Source organism: Prunus dulcis, chromosome 1 (assembly GCF_902201215.1).
Source record: "Prunus dulcis chromosome 1, ALMONDv2, whole genome shotgun sequence".
NCBI classification, from domain to species: domain Eukaryota; kingdom Viridiplantae; phylum Streptophyta; class Magnoliopsida; order Rosales; family Rosaceae; genus Prunus; species Prunus dulcis.
In genome coordinates, this window is record NC_047650.1 from 14,948,158 (window position 1) to 14,969,264 (window position 21,107).

The 21,107-nt window shown below is 36.9% G+C and overlaps 2 protein-coding genes across 14 annotated transcripts; both read left to right on the forward strand.

Moving 5' to 3' along the window:
• The first annotated feature begins 438 nt into the window (after nt 1–438).
• Nucleotides 439–6,137, forward strand: LOC117615185 (protein WHAT'S THIS FACTOR 1, chloroplastic). 10 transcript variants are annotated; one of them, XM_034344219.1, is made up of 5 exons: nt 439–692; nt 1,949–4,295; nt 4,468–4,648; nt 4,764–5,019; nt 5,720–6,137. In XM_034344219.1, exon 2 carries the CDS (start codon nt 2,231–2,233, stop codon nt 3,674–3,676), a length of 1,446 nt encoding a protein of 481 aa, XP_034200110.1. In that variant the 5' UTR covers nt 439–692; nt 1,949–2,230; the 3' UTR covers nt 3,677–4,295; nt 4,468–4,648; nt 4,764–5,019; nt 5,720–6,137. The 10 variants fall into 10 exon arrangements, with proteins under 10 accessions (XP_034200110.1, XP_034200109.1, XP_034200112.1 ...); XM_034344218.1 differs by having other exon boundaries at nt 4,940–5,019; XM_034344221.1 differs by having other exon boundaries at nt 4,940–5,019; nt 5,790–6,137.
• A 2,883-nt stretch (nt 6,138–9,020) lies between these two features.
• Nucleotides 9,021–14,333, forward strand: LOC117630905 (uncharacterized WD repeat-containing protein C2A9.03-like). 4 transcript variants are annotated; one of them, XM_034363784.1, is made up of 10 exons: nt 9,021–9,303; nt 9,966–10,076; nt 10,158–10,334; nt 10,433–10,519; nt 10,826–10,960; nt 11,237–11,347; nt 12,751–12,842; nt 12,923–13,028; nt 13,121–13,207; nt 13,631–14,333. In XM_034363784.1, exons 2-10 carry the CDS (start codon nt 9,987–9,989, stop codon nt 14,042–14,044), a joined length of 1,299 nt encoding a protein of 432 aa, XP_034219675.1. In that variant the 5' UTR covers nt 9,021–9,303; nt 9,966–9,986; the 3' UTR covers nt 14,045–14,333. The 4 variants fall into 4 exon arrangements, with proteins under 4 accessions (XP_034219675.1, XP_034219668.1, XP_034219651.1 ...); XM_034363777.1 differs by having other exon boundaries at nt 9,969–10,076; XM_034363760.1 differs by having other exon boundaries at nt 9,022–9,303; nt 9,947–10,076.
• Nucleotides 14,334–21,107: the final 6,774 nt, after the last annotated feature.

Sequence of the window (21,107 nt, forward strand, 5' to 3'; positions counted from 1 at the left end):
AACGAAGTATTTTTTTTAAGTACTAAAGTAATTTATAGCTAGGATTTTTAAATGCAATGGCCTTTGAATTTATAATCGAGTCCCATTGTAGTCTCCTCTCATCACTTTGAGGGGCATAATCGTTAATTCATGTACAAATCACACGCCTTATCCTTTTTCATGAACATATTGATAAAATTTGACAAAATGACCAAATTACCATTAGTTGGACAATTGGAGGACGCCTAATAAAACTAAAACTTAACTGAAGAACCAAAATAAAACTCCAATACAAGTTCAAGAAACATTCCAATTAAAAATTGGAGGACTAAAATAAAACTCGATTAAAAAAAACCTTTTTCTAGCTAGGGGTGGTAAAGATCGGATAGTGTAAAACTTGCATGAGTAATTTTCACATGACCTCTTGTAAGAAATACCTTTGTCCTTGTGATTTGAAGCGTTTGCCTTCGCCTCGCTTATCCACTTTCGCACAGAAACATGGTTAATATGAGTGAGTAGCTTAACACCCTGCAAATGTGCTTCGTCTAAACTCCTCACAATTTTAAACATACGCACGCAGATATAGATAGAGAAAACAGAAGAAGGGCAGGAGGAGGAGCGCTTTCTCTTCCTTTCCTTGCTTTCCAGACTCTGCAAATCATAACAAGAAGTTTTCAGTCATTTCCTTTTCAACACAAACCCTCTGTTTTCAGGTAGGTGCTTGTTCTCTCCTGTCATGTCTCTCAATTTTATGCTGTCTCCAACTTTTGTTTTTCCCCTAGGGTTTCTGGGTATGTCTTATTGATCAAATATAATTCTGTTTCTGTTGTTTTTATTGCTTTGAATAGTTTGATTTGAACACCTGTGACATGGTTTCAAGTCTCTTCCTTTTTTTATTGCTCCTTTTCTAGTTGGCGTGTTGCTCCTTTCTGTGTTAATATTTTTGTTTTCAGTACTTGTAACTGGTCTTTGTGAGTATTCGAGGAGCTATAGAATTTTCAACATCATATAGAGATTCCTCTATCTGTTGCGATATTTATCTAGTTGTCTTTGTTCGTCGTTGGGGAGGTTGAATTTTGTTTTTCCTTTTCTATGTCTATTACAATATGTATATATGGAAAAAGGAATTGTGATGTGTTCTGAGACCATTCTCTGGATTTCTGTATAGAGAACCACACATTTGTTCTTTTCCGCGATTCTACATGACTTTTCAGATAGGATCACCAATCACTTGATGTTAAGATTAGAGTGTACAGTTTGTATTCAAGTCAATTTTGCAGAGCTAAATTTCTTACTCAATCTCTATCTCTAGAGAACTGATTGTTTGTTGATATCTTATCTTCTCATTTTTCACTTGTATAGTTGTTTTTGGTTGAATTCTTTTTAGAGTTCTTGCGAGTTGCAATCACTCCTCTCTCTCTCTCTCTCTCTCTCTCTCTCTCTCTCTGTATGTAAATATGTATCCTGCTCAAAAATAGATTTGCCATTGTCGCATTTGCTGGTATGATATTATAATTGCTTGGTTTTTATTTCGCAGGGTTTATGTTGTTGAACTTCTGGGATTTTTAGCTTAATACACAACAGCAATTTCAAATTTTCTTTAGAGAAAGCTTAGTATTTGTTTCATTTCCGATTGAAAATGTTGTGGATTTGGATAGTGAACTAGGATTCCTTATGGAGAAGAGTTCTGTCTTCTGGTGCTTAAGTTGAGTTTAACTTCAATTAAAATATTGGCAATTGAGAGTGCTGTTTTTTTCTAGTTGTAGATGTACAATGTCTTCTCCATCTGAATATGGGATATGCTGGTTTCCTCCTTCCATTTATAGATATCAGTTTACCTAAGCGCACTATTATTTCCACTTTGGTTGAAATTGTGTTTGCTTGCCTGAAATTAGGGTTGATGCATGTATTCTAAACCATTTTCCATGATCTTATTGTTTGACATGAATTTATTTATTTGTGTTTATAGGTACGACTATATGTTCCAGTGAAGATGATAAAAAGAGTTGCAACAAGGTCTAGCATTGTGCTGGTACACTATTATACATGGTAGATAAAGTGAGTAGCATCGTCACACATACTTTGAGGGTTGTGCTTCTTTGTGACCATTTTGCTCATAAGAAACCACTAAATGGAAATTCTTTATGTCACTCTCATGTGGATAATAGTGAGATGGATGGTATTGTTATACGCTTCGTAATCTCACTACACATTTATCTTGTGTAGGGTTTAAATCTTGTAATTGTGAAAAATGGAGTTGTCTTTGCCTTCCTCATTGCAAAGGAATTGGCCCATCAGTTCTCTCAATTCCAGCTTCCTTCCTCACTATCCTCCTTGCTTATTAGGTACGGTCAAGAAGAATTGTAAAATCAACAAGATCTCACAAAATATCTATTTTTCAATATCGTGCTCATCTGTCAAAACTGTCCGTTGTCCTTCACTGGACAGACATGTCGTGAAGCAGAACAAGATACGTTTTGTCCAAAAGCTACAAACACTGCTCCTTTCTAAACCAAAATGCTATATTCCAATTCATATTCTTTATAAATGTCGATCCTATCTTTCCCTATCAAAGCCACGGTCCATCCTCTCAATGATCCATCGTTACCCTACCATTTTCGAACTCTTCTCAATCCCAACACCTCCCTTGCCAGTCAACGCAACCAAGTCATTATCACAACTCTGTGTCCGTCTAACCCCAGCTGCAGCAGCCCTTGCTGCTCAGGAATTAAGTCTTAAATCAGCCATCTCTGACTCTTTGGCCACCAAACTCCAGAAACTTCTTATGCTCTCATCTCATCACCGGCTACTTCTGTCAAAGTTGGTTCATCTAGCTCCAGATCTTGGTCTTCCCCCTAATTTCCGCTCTCGTTTATGCAATGACCATCCAAATAAATTCAAGACTATTGACACCTCCTATGGCCGTGCACTTGAGCTTGGCTCCTGGGACCAAGACTTGGCAAAGCCTTTATCATCTCCTAAAGTTCAATCGCGTGAGCTAATAGTAGACCGACCTTTGAAGTTTAACCAGTTGACACTTCGAAAGGGGCTAAATTTGAAGAGGCGTCACCAAGATTTTTTGCTCAAGTTTAAAGAAATTCCAGATGTGTGCCCGTACAATACCCCTGTCTTGGACTTGCCTAAAGAGTCAATTGAGGCAGAGAAGAGAGCTTGTTTGGTGGTGAGAGAAGTGCTAGGAATGACGGTTGAAAAGAGAACTTTGATAGACCACTTGACTCATTTTAGGAAAGAGTTTGTCCTGCCAAACAAATTGAGAGGGATGATCGTGCGGCACCCAGAGTTATTCTACGTGAGCTTGAAAGGGCAGAGAGATTCTGTGTTCTTGGTGGAGGGTTTTGATGATAAGGGTGCGCTGTTGGAGAAGAAAGAGAGTTTGGTGATAAAGGAAAAGTTGATGGAGTTGGTCAGTGAAAGCAAGAGACTAAGAAGAGAGAGGAGGAACGCTCGCATTAACAACACTGAGATTGGTGACGCTAGTGATGAGTTTGAGTATGATGACAATGATGATGATTATGATGACGGTTTTCAGAGTTTGTTTGAGTCGGAAGATTTGTATTTGGATGATGATGGTGATGAGAAGGTTGAGACAGTGGACTACAGGGAGAATGGGCAGTTTTGGACTGTTGATGCTCATTCTGTTCTTGGTGGCTGGAAGCAACCTATGGAACCTTGGTAGCTGAGAATGTCAAAAATGTACATATCTTACCTGAAAATAATCAAAGTGGTGAGGGTATTATTTTTGCAGTTATATGAATGCATGTAAAGATGAAGTATTACAATATATCTACATATATATAAAGCAAAATGACCCTTAACTTCAAGGTTAAATTTTCAAAAATACCTTGGTTATCATCAGTTGAAAGAAATACTAAAGACATAACAACTTCATTTTCAAATAGCATAATGGTAAAAATCAATTTATTAAATAGAAAATTTTCAGAAGAAAAATCTGAGGAGAAACCATTATTTGCTAGTTGGGCTAAACATTGCAGGGTTCCTGTGCAACCTGTCTTTTTGGATCAAAGGAAGGCTCTGTTTTTTATTATTTTGTGAAGTTTCGGAGCACCTTTGAACTATAATTGCTTCACCGATGGTATAACCCTAATTCTTTCCAGTGCGTTTAATTATCGTCGTTGATGAAATGGAGCATTTTTGGTGGATCACTCTAGATTTGGTTGTATCCCTAGTTTATGCTCCTAAACTGAGGAATTGGCTTCCGATGACTACATAGTACAAGACCTACTGTGTGGACAGATACGGGTCAAACATTTATCAGATGGTGGCAGATCATGGAGGTAATCACATAATTGTAATATGCTTGTTAAATTCTCAAGTCGAAAGTTGAATTATTTGATTTCTTTTACATATTACCGTATTGCTTGTCCTGTTGACTCGGCTTTTCTTAGTGACAAGTTAAGTTCATGTTCAAGGGGGACCTTTAAATTCTGTGATTGGCATGTAGAGTAGGTTTAATGGAGAAGATGGGGAGCAATGTGGGGTGGAGCAGCTAGCCCTGCAGCAATATGCTGGGGAAGGAGTATGGCAGAGTGTTCATGTAGAGAGTGGCATTTGATTCACTATTTTTGGCCTTCTTAAGTGGGATGTTATATTTTCTGATATACCAAATGTCTTCTGCACCAGATTTCAGGTATGCTTGAGTTTGTGTGCTACCAATCTCCCAGATTTTTGGAATGTTCTGCGTTATTTACATTCATCCATACATAGTGTTTTCATATACGTATGTATTTGCACACTTGGTTTAGGTTTAGTGACTTTAGAGTTTGCTCAGTAGCAATGCTTTCTCGATCAATGTGATTTATTACTCTTGTTGAAGTGAGGGCATGACGCAAAATAAGGTGTTTGGTTTATGCTAAAAGAGTACTTTAGGATACAAGTTTATGAGTTCAATGACAAGGCTGATATGAAGTTTGTCGAACAGGAAGATAAATAAAGAAGACTGAGAAAGGTGTGAAAAGGGCTAAGATTTGAAGAAGAAAATAGGAGAACAAAGGAGGCAAAGTAAGAAAAGTTAGAAGTCTTTGTTCTCACTAGGGGTGGGCATCGGGACCGGAAAACCGGAACACCGAACCGAACCGGTGAAAAAAAAACCGGAAAAAAACCGGTTGACCAAAAAAGTCAACAAACCGGACCGGAACCGGACCGAACCGGTTCCAACCGGTTCCGGTTCCGGTTTTACATCTTTCGGCACCGGACCGGACCGAACCGGACCGGTCATATATTTTATATTTTATATTTTTACAAATTTTTAAAACATAATGCCATATTTTAACTTTTATAATCACTAATTTTCCAAGTTCAACTTCAAAAAATTTCTAAATGTATGAATTGGATTATTTGTTCATTTTTAAGCTAAAAAAATAAGTTATTTATTATAATTTTTATAAAAAAAAATTTAAAAAAATAATTTTTTTTTTCAAAAAAAATTAAATTAATAAACCGGACAGAACCGGTCAGAACCGGACCGGAACCGGTCAGAACCGAACCGGCCGGTTTTTGAAATTTTTTTTGCCTAAACCGAACCGAACCGGACCGGTTAAATAGTACCGGTTTTGGTTCCGGTTTGAGGTGTGAACCGGACCGAACCGGACCGCGCCCACCCCTAGTTCTCACTCAATACGCCACATTCATTGTTATATTAACATATCTATTTTTATAATAAAATATCTATTTATATAATATATAATTTTGACCTGCACAGGGTCTTCTCATCAATACACACGACTCTGCTCATCAATCGATTTGGTAAAAAATGAAATCCTATGTTGCAGATCGCTCCCCTGGATTTAGAGACTGATAGATTTATGTAGTGAAAAAGAGCCTTATTTTGATGGCATGGCTGAGGAGATCCTCATCACTTCATGGGAATTTCATGAGGGAATAGCATGTAGTGTAGTTGATTGTGGCCGGCGTTTGCTTCTACAATTAGAAGATAAATATTTGCTTAATGCAGCTTTCACCTTTGAAGATGGTTGTGTACCATCTAAAGAAGTTGATTAAGAATATTGAGTAGTTCATAGTTTATTTTTCTTAGGTTGGATCCAAGCTTTTCTGGAGATTTGGAAATGATGTCTGTTTCTTGAGCCGTTGGATAACAATTAAAGTTGTATGTGTGTGTCTCCATGTCTTCAAACCTTTAGTTAGAAACGGCCATATTCTCTTATATTCTAGGGGATAATTTTCCTGAAACTGGTATGAACTGGTGTACAATGTTGGCATGCTTGGGAGTGCTTCTGGAAAGATTAATAGCGCATTTTAACAATTAAAATAGCTTATGATAGCGTTTGGCAAAAAAGTTTAGAAGTGCTTTTGGATCATAGAAGCACCTGTTATATGCTTTTTCAAGAAGCACTCTCAAGTGTTTTTTTAAGGAAGTACTTAATTTTTTTTTTATAAAAATGCAAGATTTTTATAATAAAAGCATTTTTGTTAAAAACGCTTACGGCCAAAAGTACTTCTTAAAAAAGCAGTCCCAAACTATGTTGGTTGGTACAATGTAAATTCATTTGACTTTATTATGCAACTTTTGAACTATGCCATGGGATGGGAAGCTTCGCAACTAAGGATGTTTAAGTTAAAAGAATAGTTAACGAGTTCTAATCCCAGCTAATGCGTTAGCGTCCCTAACATGAAATCCTTATAATGGAGCATTTTCCCTGGGGCCATGAACCTCTATATCAAGTCAATTATTGTTGTTTTTTTCTTTCCTTTTTGGGCCTGATATCCGAGGGCTTAATAGACATTTCGGTTATTGAACAGCGGAAATATTCTACCAGCTCCACCACTTGTCAGATTTATCCGATTGAATTTCAAACACTATTGCATTGATAGGAAAGTGACAAAACTGCTTTGTCTCAGCTTTGGACCAAAGCGCACTATTAACCATATCTTAATAAAGCGTACAGAAAATTTTCCGCATTTCAGTTTCTTTATTTTAATTACGTAAATAAAGTACACAAGTTTGAGTAATTTATTCCAGCAAAGAGGCCCCAGCAGCGGAAGGCTGTCTTTATCTTGAAAAAGAAATGTACACATCAATTATAAGGTTATCTAAGAATGCAATTCCACGATCATAATCATCTATATTTTAAGTCATTGTCTAAAAATTATTCCTCTAAAGGATCCTTCAAAAATGAAACTGTTTCGTCATCTAAAGTGTGCAAAGAAATATAATAAGTTGAATAAAATTGAAATGAAAATTCGGATAATCAAATTACTAAATAATTTCCAATTTAACCAATGACATCCTTACATGAGAAAGATTATATTTATATAAGAATATAATATGAAAGCCCAAATGTTATTTTTTATTTATTTTATAAAGTTCCGTTTACATATATCCGAACTAGTTATAGACGTATTAGGTCCATTTGCTTGCATTTTTAGGCTTTGGACTTACCTACTCACTCCATTTTTTCCAACATCCTACTCAATCGAATTGTCAAGCCTTATTCTGGACTTCTCTCTCTCTCTCTCTCTCTCTCTCTCTCTCTCTCTCTCTCTCTCTCTCTCTATTATGATATATAGGGTCCGTTTGATAACCATTTCAATTTTAGCTTTTAATTTTTAGTTTTAGTTTTTATTTTTTGTGTTAGAGTATAAAAGAAAAAAAGGGAGAATGGAAGTGAGAATGAGAATAGAGATGAGATTAAGAGGGAAGATGAGAGGGGAGGATGAGAAAGATGAGTAATAAAAGTGAAAACAAAAACTAAAAATTGAAATCTATGTGAAATTGTTTTCACTTTCAAATTTTTGTTTTCATTTTCTGACTACCCCCTTTCATCCTTCCCTCTCATCCCCTCTCTTAATCTCATCCTCACTCTCATTTTACTCTATACTCTAGAACAACAAATGAAAACTAAAAATTAAAATTGAAATGGTTATCAAAAGAGTCCTAAATTGTTTCGTTTTTTGTTTTTTGTTTTTTGCTATTTTGATTTTGATATTTCAACGTGGAAGTATTGAGTGCCCATGTGGATATTTTCATGGTTTTGTCCCCATCCATCTTTCTCTCTTATCTATCCTTGCTTTTGGTTGGGCTTTCAATTACAAAAAGGTTCATATGTTCTCTTTTATCTTGTGTCAGTTTAATTGAAATGTAGATGTATCAAACGTGCTATCTATAAGCATTTTCCCTAGCTAATACTTTTGTTTTTCCCAAACTTTGCATTGAGCTACAACCCACCCCAGCCTTCTATCCTTCACTGTTGGCCTATTCTTTGATAAGGGCTAGTAGTTGTCTAACAGCAACATTGTGAGGATCGCATATTGCAAATCACTCTCTTGTATATGTGAAACTGATGTTTCTGATTTCCATCACCGAGAATTGGGGATCCAAATTTAGGCATATTTCAATATTGAGGAGAGAAATATCACTGACTAAGAGCTAATTGATTATGTGAAACTTATTTGAGTAATATGTTTTTGTGAATGCAAAGGAACCATTAGTGTACTGGTTTGGAATAATTGCTACCCTAAGCAAGGTCTTGAGTTCGAGTTATAACATCCGTGTTGTGTGTGTAGGTTTAGTATATTAGAAAGGTCCTCAAAAAGATGTTTTATGAACATACGATTATTCTTTTTAAATACAAGTAAGGTATAAATGCTCTTAATCATTCGAGTTACAAACTTCTTGCGTGAAGAAAATTTAAGGGACATATCCCAAACAAAAAGTACGATAAGTATTGAGTAGTAGCACCACGTTGAAGTATCAAGTGAGTGGGCAACTCTTTTCATGGTGTTCCTACCCATATTTCTTTCTTTCTTTCTTTTTCTGGTGTGTACCCTTTGAAGCCCCTCACTTGGCTTCCCTTATCATTTCAAGTGATTTCACTTTCACAAAGAAACATGGTAAGAACATGAGTTGGGTGAGTGAGTAGCTTAACAGCGTGCAAATGGGTTATAACAAAAGAAGAGACTTTTTCCGAATAACAAGAAGAGGGTTGCCGACAAATAAACACGTGACATTTATATCATCGCATTCCATCCATTCCCCACACCCCACACCCCACACTCAAAACAGAGAAAATATCAATTATTATTAATTTCATTTATTATTCATTGTTATCTCTCTCTCTCTCTCCCCCAATTGACACAATTGACACCCGCACGCAGATAGAGGGAGAGAAAAGAGAAACAAGGGCAGAGGGAGGAGCGTCTTCATTTTCCTCCTTTATTTTCTTTCCACACTCCGCAAATCATAACCACAACTTGGTTGCTGCCTGATTGATTGGTTGTTTGCACAATTCATTCTTTTCATTTTCACAACAAACCTTCTGTTTTCAGGTAGGTGTTTCTTCCCTCTCCTGTTATTTCTCTCAATATCACGTTTTATCTCCCACTTTTTTAATTCCTAGGGTTTCTGCCTTTCTGGGTATTTCTTATCAATCAATTTAGTTTTGTTGTTGTTGTTGTTCTGGTTCTTGTACTTGTTGTTGCTGTTGTTTTTATTGTTTTGATTTGAAAACACTGATACATGTTTTCAAGTCATGCTCCTTTCTTGTTGGTGTGTGTGTGTTTGTGTATCTGCCGCACTTTGTCTTTAATTTTAGTCGGTGCTTGTCCCTGTTATTTTCTTTCCCTTTCTTAAATTGTAATAACAATCTTGTGAATAGCTGAAAATTTTGCAAATGTTTGTCAAGATTTTGTTTCACAATTAATAGTTGGGCTTCCCATAATATAAGATAGAGGAGCTATAAAATTTTCAATATCATGTAGAGATTCCTGTATCTGCTGCCATATATATGTTAATATATATTCTTCTTTGTTCATCTTGTGGGAAGGTGGGTTTTGTTTTTCCTTTTCTATATCTGTTAATATGTATATTGGGAAAAAGGAATTATGATAAAGCATGTCTTTGGATGTAATTGGTGATTATAAAACGTATTGGAATTATGTTTAAGATATTGAAATTGTGAACTTAATGCAGATAGACCATGTCTTACCAGCAGGCCTATCAATTCGATTATATGGGGGATGAGGGAGATATGTCTGATTTTGTCGAGGATGTGGAGGAAGAAAATCAGGGTGGAGATGCGGGTCTTGATGAATATGACATGGTTTGTTTCCCTCAATTTTGTTCTTCAATTGCTTAATTCATTTTTATATTGTACTAAATGGACATGAAATTCCTTCTTGAGTTCGAGCAGCTTACCAAGATGTCTGATACGTCATCTGCACAAGCAAGAAAGGGAAAGGACATTCAAGGTATTCCATGGGACAGGTTAAACATAACGAGGGAAAAGTACAGATTGACAAGGCTAGAACAGTACAGGAATTATGAGAACATCCCTGCATCTGGGGAAGCTGTGGACAAGGTTTCTACTTGTTCTCAAGTATTTACTTTATTTTCTTTTCCCAACTACCAAGTCAGTATTAGTGGACTCCACTAATAATATATGTTGACTTCGACCAGGAGTGCAAACAAATGCAGAAGGGTGGCAACTTTTATGAATTCTTCCATAATACAAGACTGGTTAAACCCACAATTCTTCATTTCCAGGTTTGTGTTCTTGCAAGTGACATAGTTGTTTATTAGTTTTACATTTTGAAGATATAGAACAGTTCATCATCACTAATTCCTCCTCTCTCTCTCTCTCTCTCTCTCTCTCTCTCTCTCATACACACACACACACACGGGCTTGTTTGTATGAACTTGTTGACTAAAATGATTTTCTTTAGGAAAGTAATGGGTTTTTGAGGTTAGGGAGTACTCTTGCAAAATAATCCCACATCTGTTAGCTGATGTATTTTCACAAAATTTACTTTTATGACGTAGTTGACAACCTTGCCTGATTTTTGCGTGCAGCTCAGAAATCTGGTTTGGGCTACTTCGAAACATGATGTCTATCTCATGTCCAGCTATTCAGTCATGCATTGGTCTTCTCTATCTGGCAATTTGTCTGAGGTTCTCAACTTTGCAGGGCATGTAGCACCAACAGAGGTAGTACAACCACCTATGCATAAAGTTTATCATCTTAGTTCTTTCAAAGAAAAGAAATAAAAGGGATTGCTTTCATTTTATTGTTCTAATTTTTGTTGGCTGATGCTCTCTCTCTCTCTCTCTCTCTCTCTCTCTCTCTCTCTCTCTCTCTCAATAGCCCCTCTCTTATTATCTCCCTCTCCTAATTATGTAACTTATGTAGTGTCCTTTTACAATTGCTACTTGTTTTTTTATTTATGTAATAGTCTAAGTTTGCCAACTTTTATGGTCTTGCAGAAACATGCAGGAAGTTTATTGGAGGGTTTTATGCAGACTCAGATAAGCACACTGGCGGTCAAGGACAATTTTCTTGTTGCTGGTGGCTTCCAAGGAGAGCTTACTTGTAAGGTTAGTTTTTATGTTTATATCTCTCTGACACATTGACAGTGCATGTTGTTCTTTGGAGAAATCAAAATCTCAGTTTTCATTTTATGTGTTATGTGGGCTGTAATGCCCTTAATTTTCTGTCTGGATAATTTTAATTCTAATTTATACCCCACAAAAACAAATGAAAAGGAAATTTGATAAATAAAAGAGATATTGTAACTTTGTAAGAGGTTATTCTAATTATCCTACCTATTTAGCTCTCATGCAATGATCCTTACAATAATTTCTTGTTTGAAATCAAAAGTGACCTTTTTAGAAGGTGGACTGGAGCGTTTTTTTCTCCCCAGATTTTGATGTTCTGGATAAGAGCATAAATTTTGATTTCCATTATAAAAGTTTTCTTTTGCATATTGAATGTGGGGAGATTAGAGAGTTTGGAAAGGATACAAATTTTCCACCTAGAATAAGCTAAATCTCGTTTAGCTTAGTTTTGTGAGTTGCAACATTTAAGAATCATGCTACTTTTACCGGCTATGATGCATGAGTGGCAATTTGTTTTTATTTGAGTCTGCGTGCCCACCATGTTTTCCATACCTACTAGGCATTGCCTCAGAACTGATAGCTTTCAGTTGATGAACGTAGACTTCCTATCGTGTTGGTTCAAATTTTTTTGTTGTGCTATGCTATTCATATGACCTTTGTGGCATGAGACACCCAAATAGTGCAATAAACATATGCGAGGGGATAATTTCAATGAAATCATTTTCTGTTTTGCCAATGAGTTGAATGGGAATATTTTGAGTGGCAGTTTGCAGGTAATTTATTGTTGCATGTAGAAGGTGGCATACTACTCTGGACAGGGAATTGTCTGAATTTCTGGTGATTAGATTGGTATTTGACTGATGTAAGAACTGACTATTTTTTGGATGTCAGTGATAGTGGGTGACTAAGTCTTGTTAAGGTATGTGAAAGCTTTTTGGAAGAGTCTTGAGGGCTATAGAATTTGTCCCATTTTTCACAGGCAGCTTAAGAGATGCCTTCTTGAATTGAACCTGGAACATATGCTTGGCTAGCTTTCTCATCCAGGGTTTCTTCTGAAATCATATTAGAAGAGGAGATTTACTGAGCTTGGATTTTGGAAAAGGAAAGTGGTTTTGTTACTCATTTTTTAGTACTAAGAATGGTTTGACTTCGTGCATTTGTATTTTCATTTTCTCCAATGATCTTTTTAATTTTATGAAATGATCGAGTGAGCGTGAGGTGGTGGTAGCTACTACTGGCATTCTAGGTTCATACCCTGGTGTTGATGCTTTTTCTGGGTGCCTATAATCTTTGTTTAATCTATGTAATAACTGAATTAACATACGAACTACTGCTTTAGTTTTGTTAAAGGCTTTTACCATATTGTTTGTAATTGTCTGCAGAGTCTTGATAAGCAAGGAGTAAGTTTCTGTACCCGGACCACATACGATGACAATGCCATCACAAATGCTGTTGAAATATATGATAGGCTGGGGTATATTATTCTGAAATCTGTTCATCTGAAATTTTTCTCTTTATAATAAAGCACCACTTGATATTGGAACTCCTTTTCAGGGGTGGAATGCATTTCATGGCATCCAATAATGACTGTGGCATAAGAGAATATGACATGGAGAAATTTCAGCTTTTGAATCACTTTCGATTCCCTTGGCCAGTGAATGTGAGTCATCTTAAGAACATAATTGCATGTTGCGGATTTTTGTTAGGTAAAGTTGTCTTTATTTCTTAATGTGGAGCTGATGTTCTTTGCAGCATACATCAATAAGCCCAGATCGTAGGGTTGTTGCCGTTGTTGGTGATCACGTAGATGCATTGCTAATGGATTCACAGAATGGGAAGGTAACAATATTTTCTTTTGCCTGCTATTCTGGTCTGCAACTCATATTTTGTGTTTCTTTAAATAGAAATATCCTTGCTGAGAAGAGGAGGTAAACTGGTCAAAAAGAGCTTAGTTTCTTTGTGTGAGACATGTAGACTTTGTGGACATGATAGAGGGGAGAAAGTAATTGATATGACTGTCAAGTTCTTTAAACTGTTATCCTTACTATAATAACTGATTTTCTCTAAGCAGTTGTTTTTCTGATTGTCCAGCATATAGAGATATATACTTTCTGCTGTTTTCGAGAATATCTTAATTTCCAGTTAGAAGAGCAGTCGTACTTTCGAATCCAAATTTTGCATCTAAAAGAAAGCATGTTCCAGGTTTTATGTTGAAAGATATGAACCCTTCACTGACAAGACGTAATTTTTTGATCTTTCCAGACTATTGCCAAGGTTGTTGGTCATCTTGATTACTCTTTTGCTTCTGCATGGCATCCTGATGGTCGCATATTTGCCACTGGAAATCAGGACAAGACTTCTCGAGTTTGGGATATAAGAAATCTGTCCTCACCTATCGCAGTTCTGAAGAATAACTTGGGTGCTGCTCGATCAATTCGCTTTTCATCAGATGGCCAGTTCATGGTCGTTGCAGAACCTGCAGATTTTGTGCATATTTATAGTACAAAGGCAGATTACAAAGTGCGGCAGGAGATTGATTTCTTTGGGGAAATCTCGGGGGTATCAGTGAGTCCAGACGATGAGTCTCTGTATATAGGAATCTGGGATCGAACATATGCAAGCTTGCTACAGTATAACAGAAGGCATACATATGGATATCTTGATTCCTATTTTTAATTGATTTGGCAAAAGGGCTGTCTATCAGTGTTGGCACTTGGCAATGTTATTTGTTAAAAAGCTCAAAAAGAGAAAAGGGTACTCTGAACTTTCAGCCTACCTTTTCTTGAGTTGTCTCTGTTCTGTTTCATTTTTTCGGTTGTAGGTTAGTTTGATAAACCAAGTTTACAGTAGAATAAGCCAATGATTGATTAGAACAACTTAGAATGTGTACAGCGATGTGAAAGCTTTGTTTGTAAACCAAAATCTTGATAAATCTATTTTCAATTCCCTTCCTTTTCAACCTCAAGTACCCATGGCTCCATTGTTTCTTGTGCATTTTTTCTTTGCAGATGCGAACTTGGTGTCCTCGCACTTGACTCATTTTACTTGTGCATAAAATCTTCCATATAACATGTTTCATATGCCTTATGGGAGAAAGATTGCCTTATGGGAGAGAGATTGAGAGTGAAAAAAAGGTGTATGATACGTAGGATAGCCGAGTTTTTTTGGGTGTATAATAGGTCATAAGTTCAAGCATCCGAAGATGGATAAATGATTATTAAATAGAGATATTTAGTGATATACCCATTTCTAGCACTAATATTATAAATAAACCCTACACAATTGAATTCCTATAAACAAACCCAAAAAAAACCCAAAAAATGATAGCTAGTCTTATTGAATTTAATATTGATTATTAAATTACTTTGATGCCCTATTGAGTGCTTTGGGTATTTTTATGAGATTTTGGGGTTGGGCTTGTTTTAAGAAATTGATGGCAGTTTTGTAATTTATAAGAAGTTAAAAGCTTTTTTGTTATGTTGTAAATGGGCTTTGGGTGTGTTTCTAAAGTCCATTTTATATAGGGTATTTTTATAATTTGGGCCCTTATATTGAGTATAATAGTGAATCTCCCTATTAAATAAGTTTGGTTTAATTAATTGGGTTATACTTCTTATGGTGTATGTGGGCACATGATATTATGTCAATTTAAGGGTAACTAAAGATAATTAAATAAACCCTAGCCTAGGATAAGTTGGTTGTAGGGTTGCTGGTTTAAACCTATTTACAATTAAATTTCAACCAATATTCTTTTTGTCATTCGCTGATGAGGGGAGGCGGAGTATTATATTAGGTTGTCTTAAAATTGTTTCATACGTTTTGAGAGAGAGAGAGAGAGAGAGAAAGAGAGTTTGACCCACTTTTCCACTACGGTTTCACCCATGTGCCTACCAATTCTTTATTTATAAGTTTTAATTAGGGTTGGTGCCTGTTGCCGGGTATACTAGAAGCTGGAATGGAGTTTTGGGCAACCCATGATGTTTGGTGGATTTAAAGGTCCTTGGGCTTGATTGTTTTTCGAAAAGCTGATTCGTTCAAAATTTATCTTAATTTTTGCTGGTGCTGTTCTTGAGCCTGAAAATTGTGGTGAAATGCCTCACTTTGTGAGCAAGTAAAAGTTGAGTACCGGAGACTCACACGATTACTTAAACTCTAGTCACTATCAGTGGTAGCATGGAAATACAACCATCGCACCTTGGATTTTATGAGAGTTTTACCATGATGCAATTTGGGCTTTTGTGAAGCGCTTAATTAAGTTACGCACTTTCTGCCGATTAACGCAACAAAGGCATTTAGCAAAGAGTGAGCATCATACTATTTGATCGTGTCACATTTACTTCTTAGTTTGGAGAGCTTGCAATGCATTTTGAAAACATAGTTGAGTGGCGTTTGGTATCTTATTCAAGTAGTAAACTCAAAAACTTTGATTTTTCTTAAAAACAATAAGTTTTAAAATACGTTTTTTTTAATAAAAAAATCCAAAAACTGGTTTGACATGCAACTTGAAAACAATTTCTAGAAGAATACTCTACGAAAACAAAACTATTATGTTTTCAAGTATTTTTGTGTTTTAAGTTCTTTTTTAGTTTAGGTTTTCAAAACTAGACCTACCAAACAGATTTGTTAAGCTTTAGACTCAAATTCTGTTTTTAAGTTTAAAAAGTTGAATTCAAATATAATACCAAACATGCTTCATCTTGAAATTTGGACTTACCAAACATTGAAAGAGAAAAAAAGTAAGTTCCCATCCTCGAGCTCTTTTCCAACAAACCAACACAACCTTAGAGTTTGACATTGGTGATCATGTACATGTTCCTCCACATAAGAAATTAAAGAGGTCTTAAGAGCAAGCCCAGCGCTTCAGGCTGGCCCAGGCAAAAGGCAGGAGCAAGCCCGAGTCCGCCTCCAGCGCGTCCAAACCAGCCCGGGCAACAGGCGGGCCCCACGAAACCGGGCAGGCCCAAGGGCAAAACTCGCCTGGGCTTGAGACCGAGATAAGTGACGTCAGCGCTGACGTCATGACGATGACGTCAGCGCAGTAAATTCAAATTTTTTTTACTGTTGGCGCGTGTAATACACGCGCCAACGGAAAAAAAATTTGACTGAGTGTGCTGACGTCATCGTGACGTCAGCACCAACGGTAACCCGCCACGTGTCGGCTCCGGGTGGCTCCGATTGAATTTTTTTCAGAAATCCTACGGTTCTCAGTTTTTTGGCCAAAAAAATTTAAAAAAAATCCTAAAAAATCAGAAAAAATTCGAAAAAATTCTGAAATTTTTTTAAAAAAAATACCAAAAATGTATGTATTTTTTCCCTATAAATACCTAACCATTTTATCTACTTTCAACACCAAATCTTCATACAATTTCTTCTCCATACAATATTTTCTACTCTCCACTCACATAATTCATTTTCCACACCAAATCTCCATACAAACTCATCTCCTTCCAATATTTTTTACTCTCTACTCATATTTTCCACTTTCCACACCAATTCCATTTAAACTCTTCTCCTTCCAATATTTTTTACTATCCACTCACATATTTTTACTACTTTCCATTTGTAGAAAATAAACAAATGGCATCTTCTGTTGAAATCGGAGGCTCGTGGTCAACCCAGGAAGATATTGCATTGTGCGAGTCTTGGGTGAGCGTTAGTCATGACCCTATCACGGGCAATGAGATGAAGTTCCATCATATGTGGAGCAAAATTCATGGAGAATTTTGTCAAAGATCGGGTTCCATTCGGACCGAAATGGCTTTGTCTAGTAGATGGAAAATTCTAAACAAAGAGTTAGGGAAATGGAGAAATGCATTGACAAAAGCTTCCGAGAACATTCGGAGCGGTGCTAATCTTTCCGATGAGGTAAAATATTTTTAATTGCCATTTTAATCAATTTAATGTAACTTTTTTTTTTATTGCATATTACTCATATTTTTTGTTGCACAATGTTTATTTTATTTTTGCATTTCCTAATTGGCTTTATTTATTTACATAATCAATTTTATTCTTGCATTTCAAAATAGTTTATAATTTCCATGCATAATCTTTATTTTTGTTTTTGCATTTTCAATATTTCTATATTTATTTACATAATCAATTTTATTCTTGCATTTCACAATAGTTTATAATTTCTTGCATTGTATATTTTTTTTAATGCACTTCCAATTATTTATTTTGAATAGATCATACAAGCACAAATGTGGTTCGGTGCCACGGGGCTAGGGAAAAAAAGTTTTGTGCATTTCCAATGTTGGGAAATTGTCAAAGATTGTTCAAGATTCAAAATTATTCCTACCGCACCCCCGGTTGTGTTGCATGAGACGCCGCTCCACGAATCGCCATCAACCGATTCGCCATTAGACTCCCCAATGGAAACGGAGTCACCACTCCCATGTCCGCCGAGACCTATTGGGAGAAAGGCGGCAAAGGCCAAGAGAGGGGCCACTTCAAACATTGATTGTGTTCAAATATTCGAGCAAATAGCTAAGAACAACTCTCTAAGATTGGAGAGAGACTTGAGGAGAGATGAAGCGGACAAGGCACGATTGGAAGCCTTTGCAATTGAAAAGCAACATGCAAAAGAAAAAGACGAAGATGAAAGAGAGATGAAAATCATGGCCATGGATACGAGCCATATGTCTCCTGAAACAAAGGCGTATTGGAAGCATCAACGAAGGGATGTGATGAGAAGAAAACTTTTCCATGACGACGGTCCTAGCAATACGGATTGGCTAAATGATGAAAACCATTAGATTGTATTGTTGTATTTTTTAATAATTGTTGTATTTTTTTTTTTAAATTGTTGTATTATCCTTTAATTTGTTGTATTGTTTCTAGCTTGCCCTTGCCTTAGACTTTGCCCTTAAGGGTGGAGTTGCTCTAAAACGAAGACGATTCAGCTCCAAGGTATAACGCTAGCGCCCTAGCTTTCAAGCTTTGAAATGTTCCCTACATTTCGATGCTTTAAACATATAAATTAGACCAACCTCACAATTAAGATGGGGATTAAGTATAGACAAGCACACCCCAAACTCGAAGGTTGATGATATTACTTCTTTTTTTTTTTAAATATCAAATAGAAACTTCATTAAATAAACTTCAACGTTACAATCAAAGACATCTAAAATACCAATCCCAAGAGAGCAACTTCAACGTTCATTAATCATACATGCTAATCCTACTTTAAAATATGTATATATACATATAATATGATCAATAAATATATAATTTACTACTTATTTAGTTTGTCAAGTTGAATTGAGATGATTTCAATATAATTGTGTTGAATGATAATTTAAGATACAATTCGTGTTAAAATCTGATTGCAAGGTTGCTTTTCGAATAGGGTTTGGGTCGCTCTCTCTTTCACGTGAGGAGAGCCTTGACGGCTATGGTTAGGGTTTCTCCAGTTTTCTTTACTCATTCTCTGGGCCATCTCTCTCAGTCTTCTCTAATTGTCTCTTTGGGTTCTTCTTGGTGAATTGGGTACAAAGGTTTTTTTATGGCTCTTTTGTTCTCCGTAGGGTGGCTGCGTTGGCTTCCTTTCTAGATTCCTAAGGAGCCAGTCTCTGGTGAGGGGTCTCCATCTTAACGCTATGGAGGTGGCCACCACCTCTTCTGCTCAAGGGGATGACAAGTATGCGCCACCAAGTGGGAATCAGAAGCGTACAAAAATTGGTGTTGGGCATCTAATTGTTAGTGGCATGGATTTTTCTAGTAAGCATAGTTTTTATATCGAGGATTTTGTTGCCAAGGCGAAAGAGACCAGCCTCAAGGGGTCTCCAAGATCTCCCTAATAATTCTCCTATGGAACGTTCGTGGGCTTGGCAACCGATGAACTTTCCTACTATGATGATCTTTCTTCGGAATTTTCTTCAGGCTAAAAGGCCAATCTTGGTCTGCCTTGCTTGTCAGCTGGGGTCTAGATCAAGAAAATTGGAGGTGGTAGTTGGTGTTTGGCTGGATCTGTTATGATCAAGGGTGGATTTATGTCTAGGCAGGGGTGGTGTAAGAACCCAAAACAAAATATCTAAAAAGTAAGGAAAATATCTTTTTTGCAAAAAGACAAGTTTGCCCTCGCATATTTTAATGGGGGAAAATTTGGACTTTTTAATCGAGAAAGAATTTGAGAATTTCTCTTATGCCATTGCGTAGAGCGCTGCGAAACGAGTCCGTAGACACGGAGTAGACCCGAATCGGAGCCATAACGAAGAAGATGTGGTCTAAAAACCGCGAAGGGCAAAATGGTAATTTGGTCAAAAAGTCAGACTTTTTACACCCCTCTCTCTCTCTCTCCCGTCACTTCTCTCTCTTCCCTCTCTCTCCCTCGCGTCGCACCTATGCCTTGCGCCCGTTCGACTTCCAGGCGACGGCCCAGCCACCACAGGCCGAGCCGATCTCCGACGTGGGTACCTACGGGTCCGCCTCCGTGTCGCCGTCAAGACCTGACCGACCTCCACCACGGGGCCGCCCTGAGTTGGCTGGAAAACCATGTTTTCCGACGGAGGTTCCTTCGAAGCCACCCGAACTTCCAGCTCAAAATTCTCCTTCGTTTCTCCACCAAATCGATCGAGTAAGGCACCAGGAGCCCGACAGGACACATAAGAGAACTTCAAGAGGTCCAACTAGCTCGGACCATCAGTGAGTGGACTTCCTTTCATAAATTATTTTATATAAATATGTTATATAGAGGATTTCTATAAGTTAGATTTCATAAGTGATTTTATATAGATTTTATCTAAATGAGTTTTATAAAGGAGTTTATTTGAATAAATTTATTTATTTGATCTTGAGTAAACCTTATTGTGGTTTCGAACATGATTAGTACAGTAATAGTTTTATAAATATGTGCTGCTTATTTACCAGTTATAGAAACAGAGTTTGAGATTGGAATCAGTTGAAATAGCAGCACAATTTGAGATTTCAGTTATTAATCAGATTTTCTTTTTCTAAAGGAATTTATTTTAAACCCACCTCGTACCCATTTTCTTTGGTGATTACCCACAGTTGGACCGATGTCTACGGACATCCAGTCTGATTTCAGTTATGTCAGTGCACTTGACTTTGCCTCACGAGTTTCGGGGACGCTCGGACCGTGAGTGCCAGGATTTGCGGCTCGGCAGACTTGGTGTCCCGAGACCTGCCAGATTGCGGCTCGGCTGACTCTGTGTCCCCGAGACCTGCCAGGATTGCGGATCAGGCTGACTACGGTCCCCTGTATCTTGCCAGAGCGGCTCGAGGCGACTTGGTGTCATCGAGACCTGCCGGCGGATCAGGCTGATCATAGTCCCCTGATTTCGCCAGTTTGCGGCTCAGGTAGACTGCGTGGCGCCCGAGACCTGCCAGGGGAATTGACGGATATGACAGGGGTACAAATAGGTGGTATTTTCAAAGGATTTTGAGTTTTCTTTTATTCAAGGATGACTTTCAGTTATTTTATATCGGTTTTTTAGTATTTGCACATTTATATCTTTATATCTTTATTCGGTTATACTAGTTCTTTGATTTCTCCAGGCAGTGATGTCTTTATATATTTGATCGATTATGTAAGTTTATTCATCAGCATACTGATTCATGTTTATAGAATTTCTTATATTGAAATATAGTTAAATTATCGATATCTATATATAAATATCCTTAGTTATTTCAAAACGGGGGTATTATATTCTGGCTTGTTTTTAAGAATTTTATTTTGTCCACTCACAGTTTAAAACTTATTTTTCGCCCCCAGGTCGTA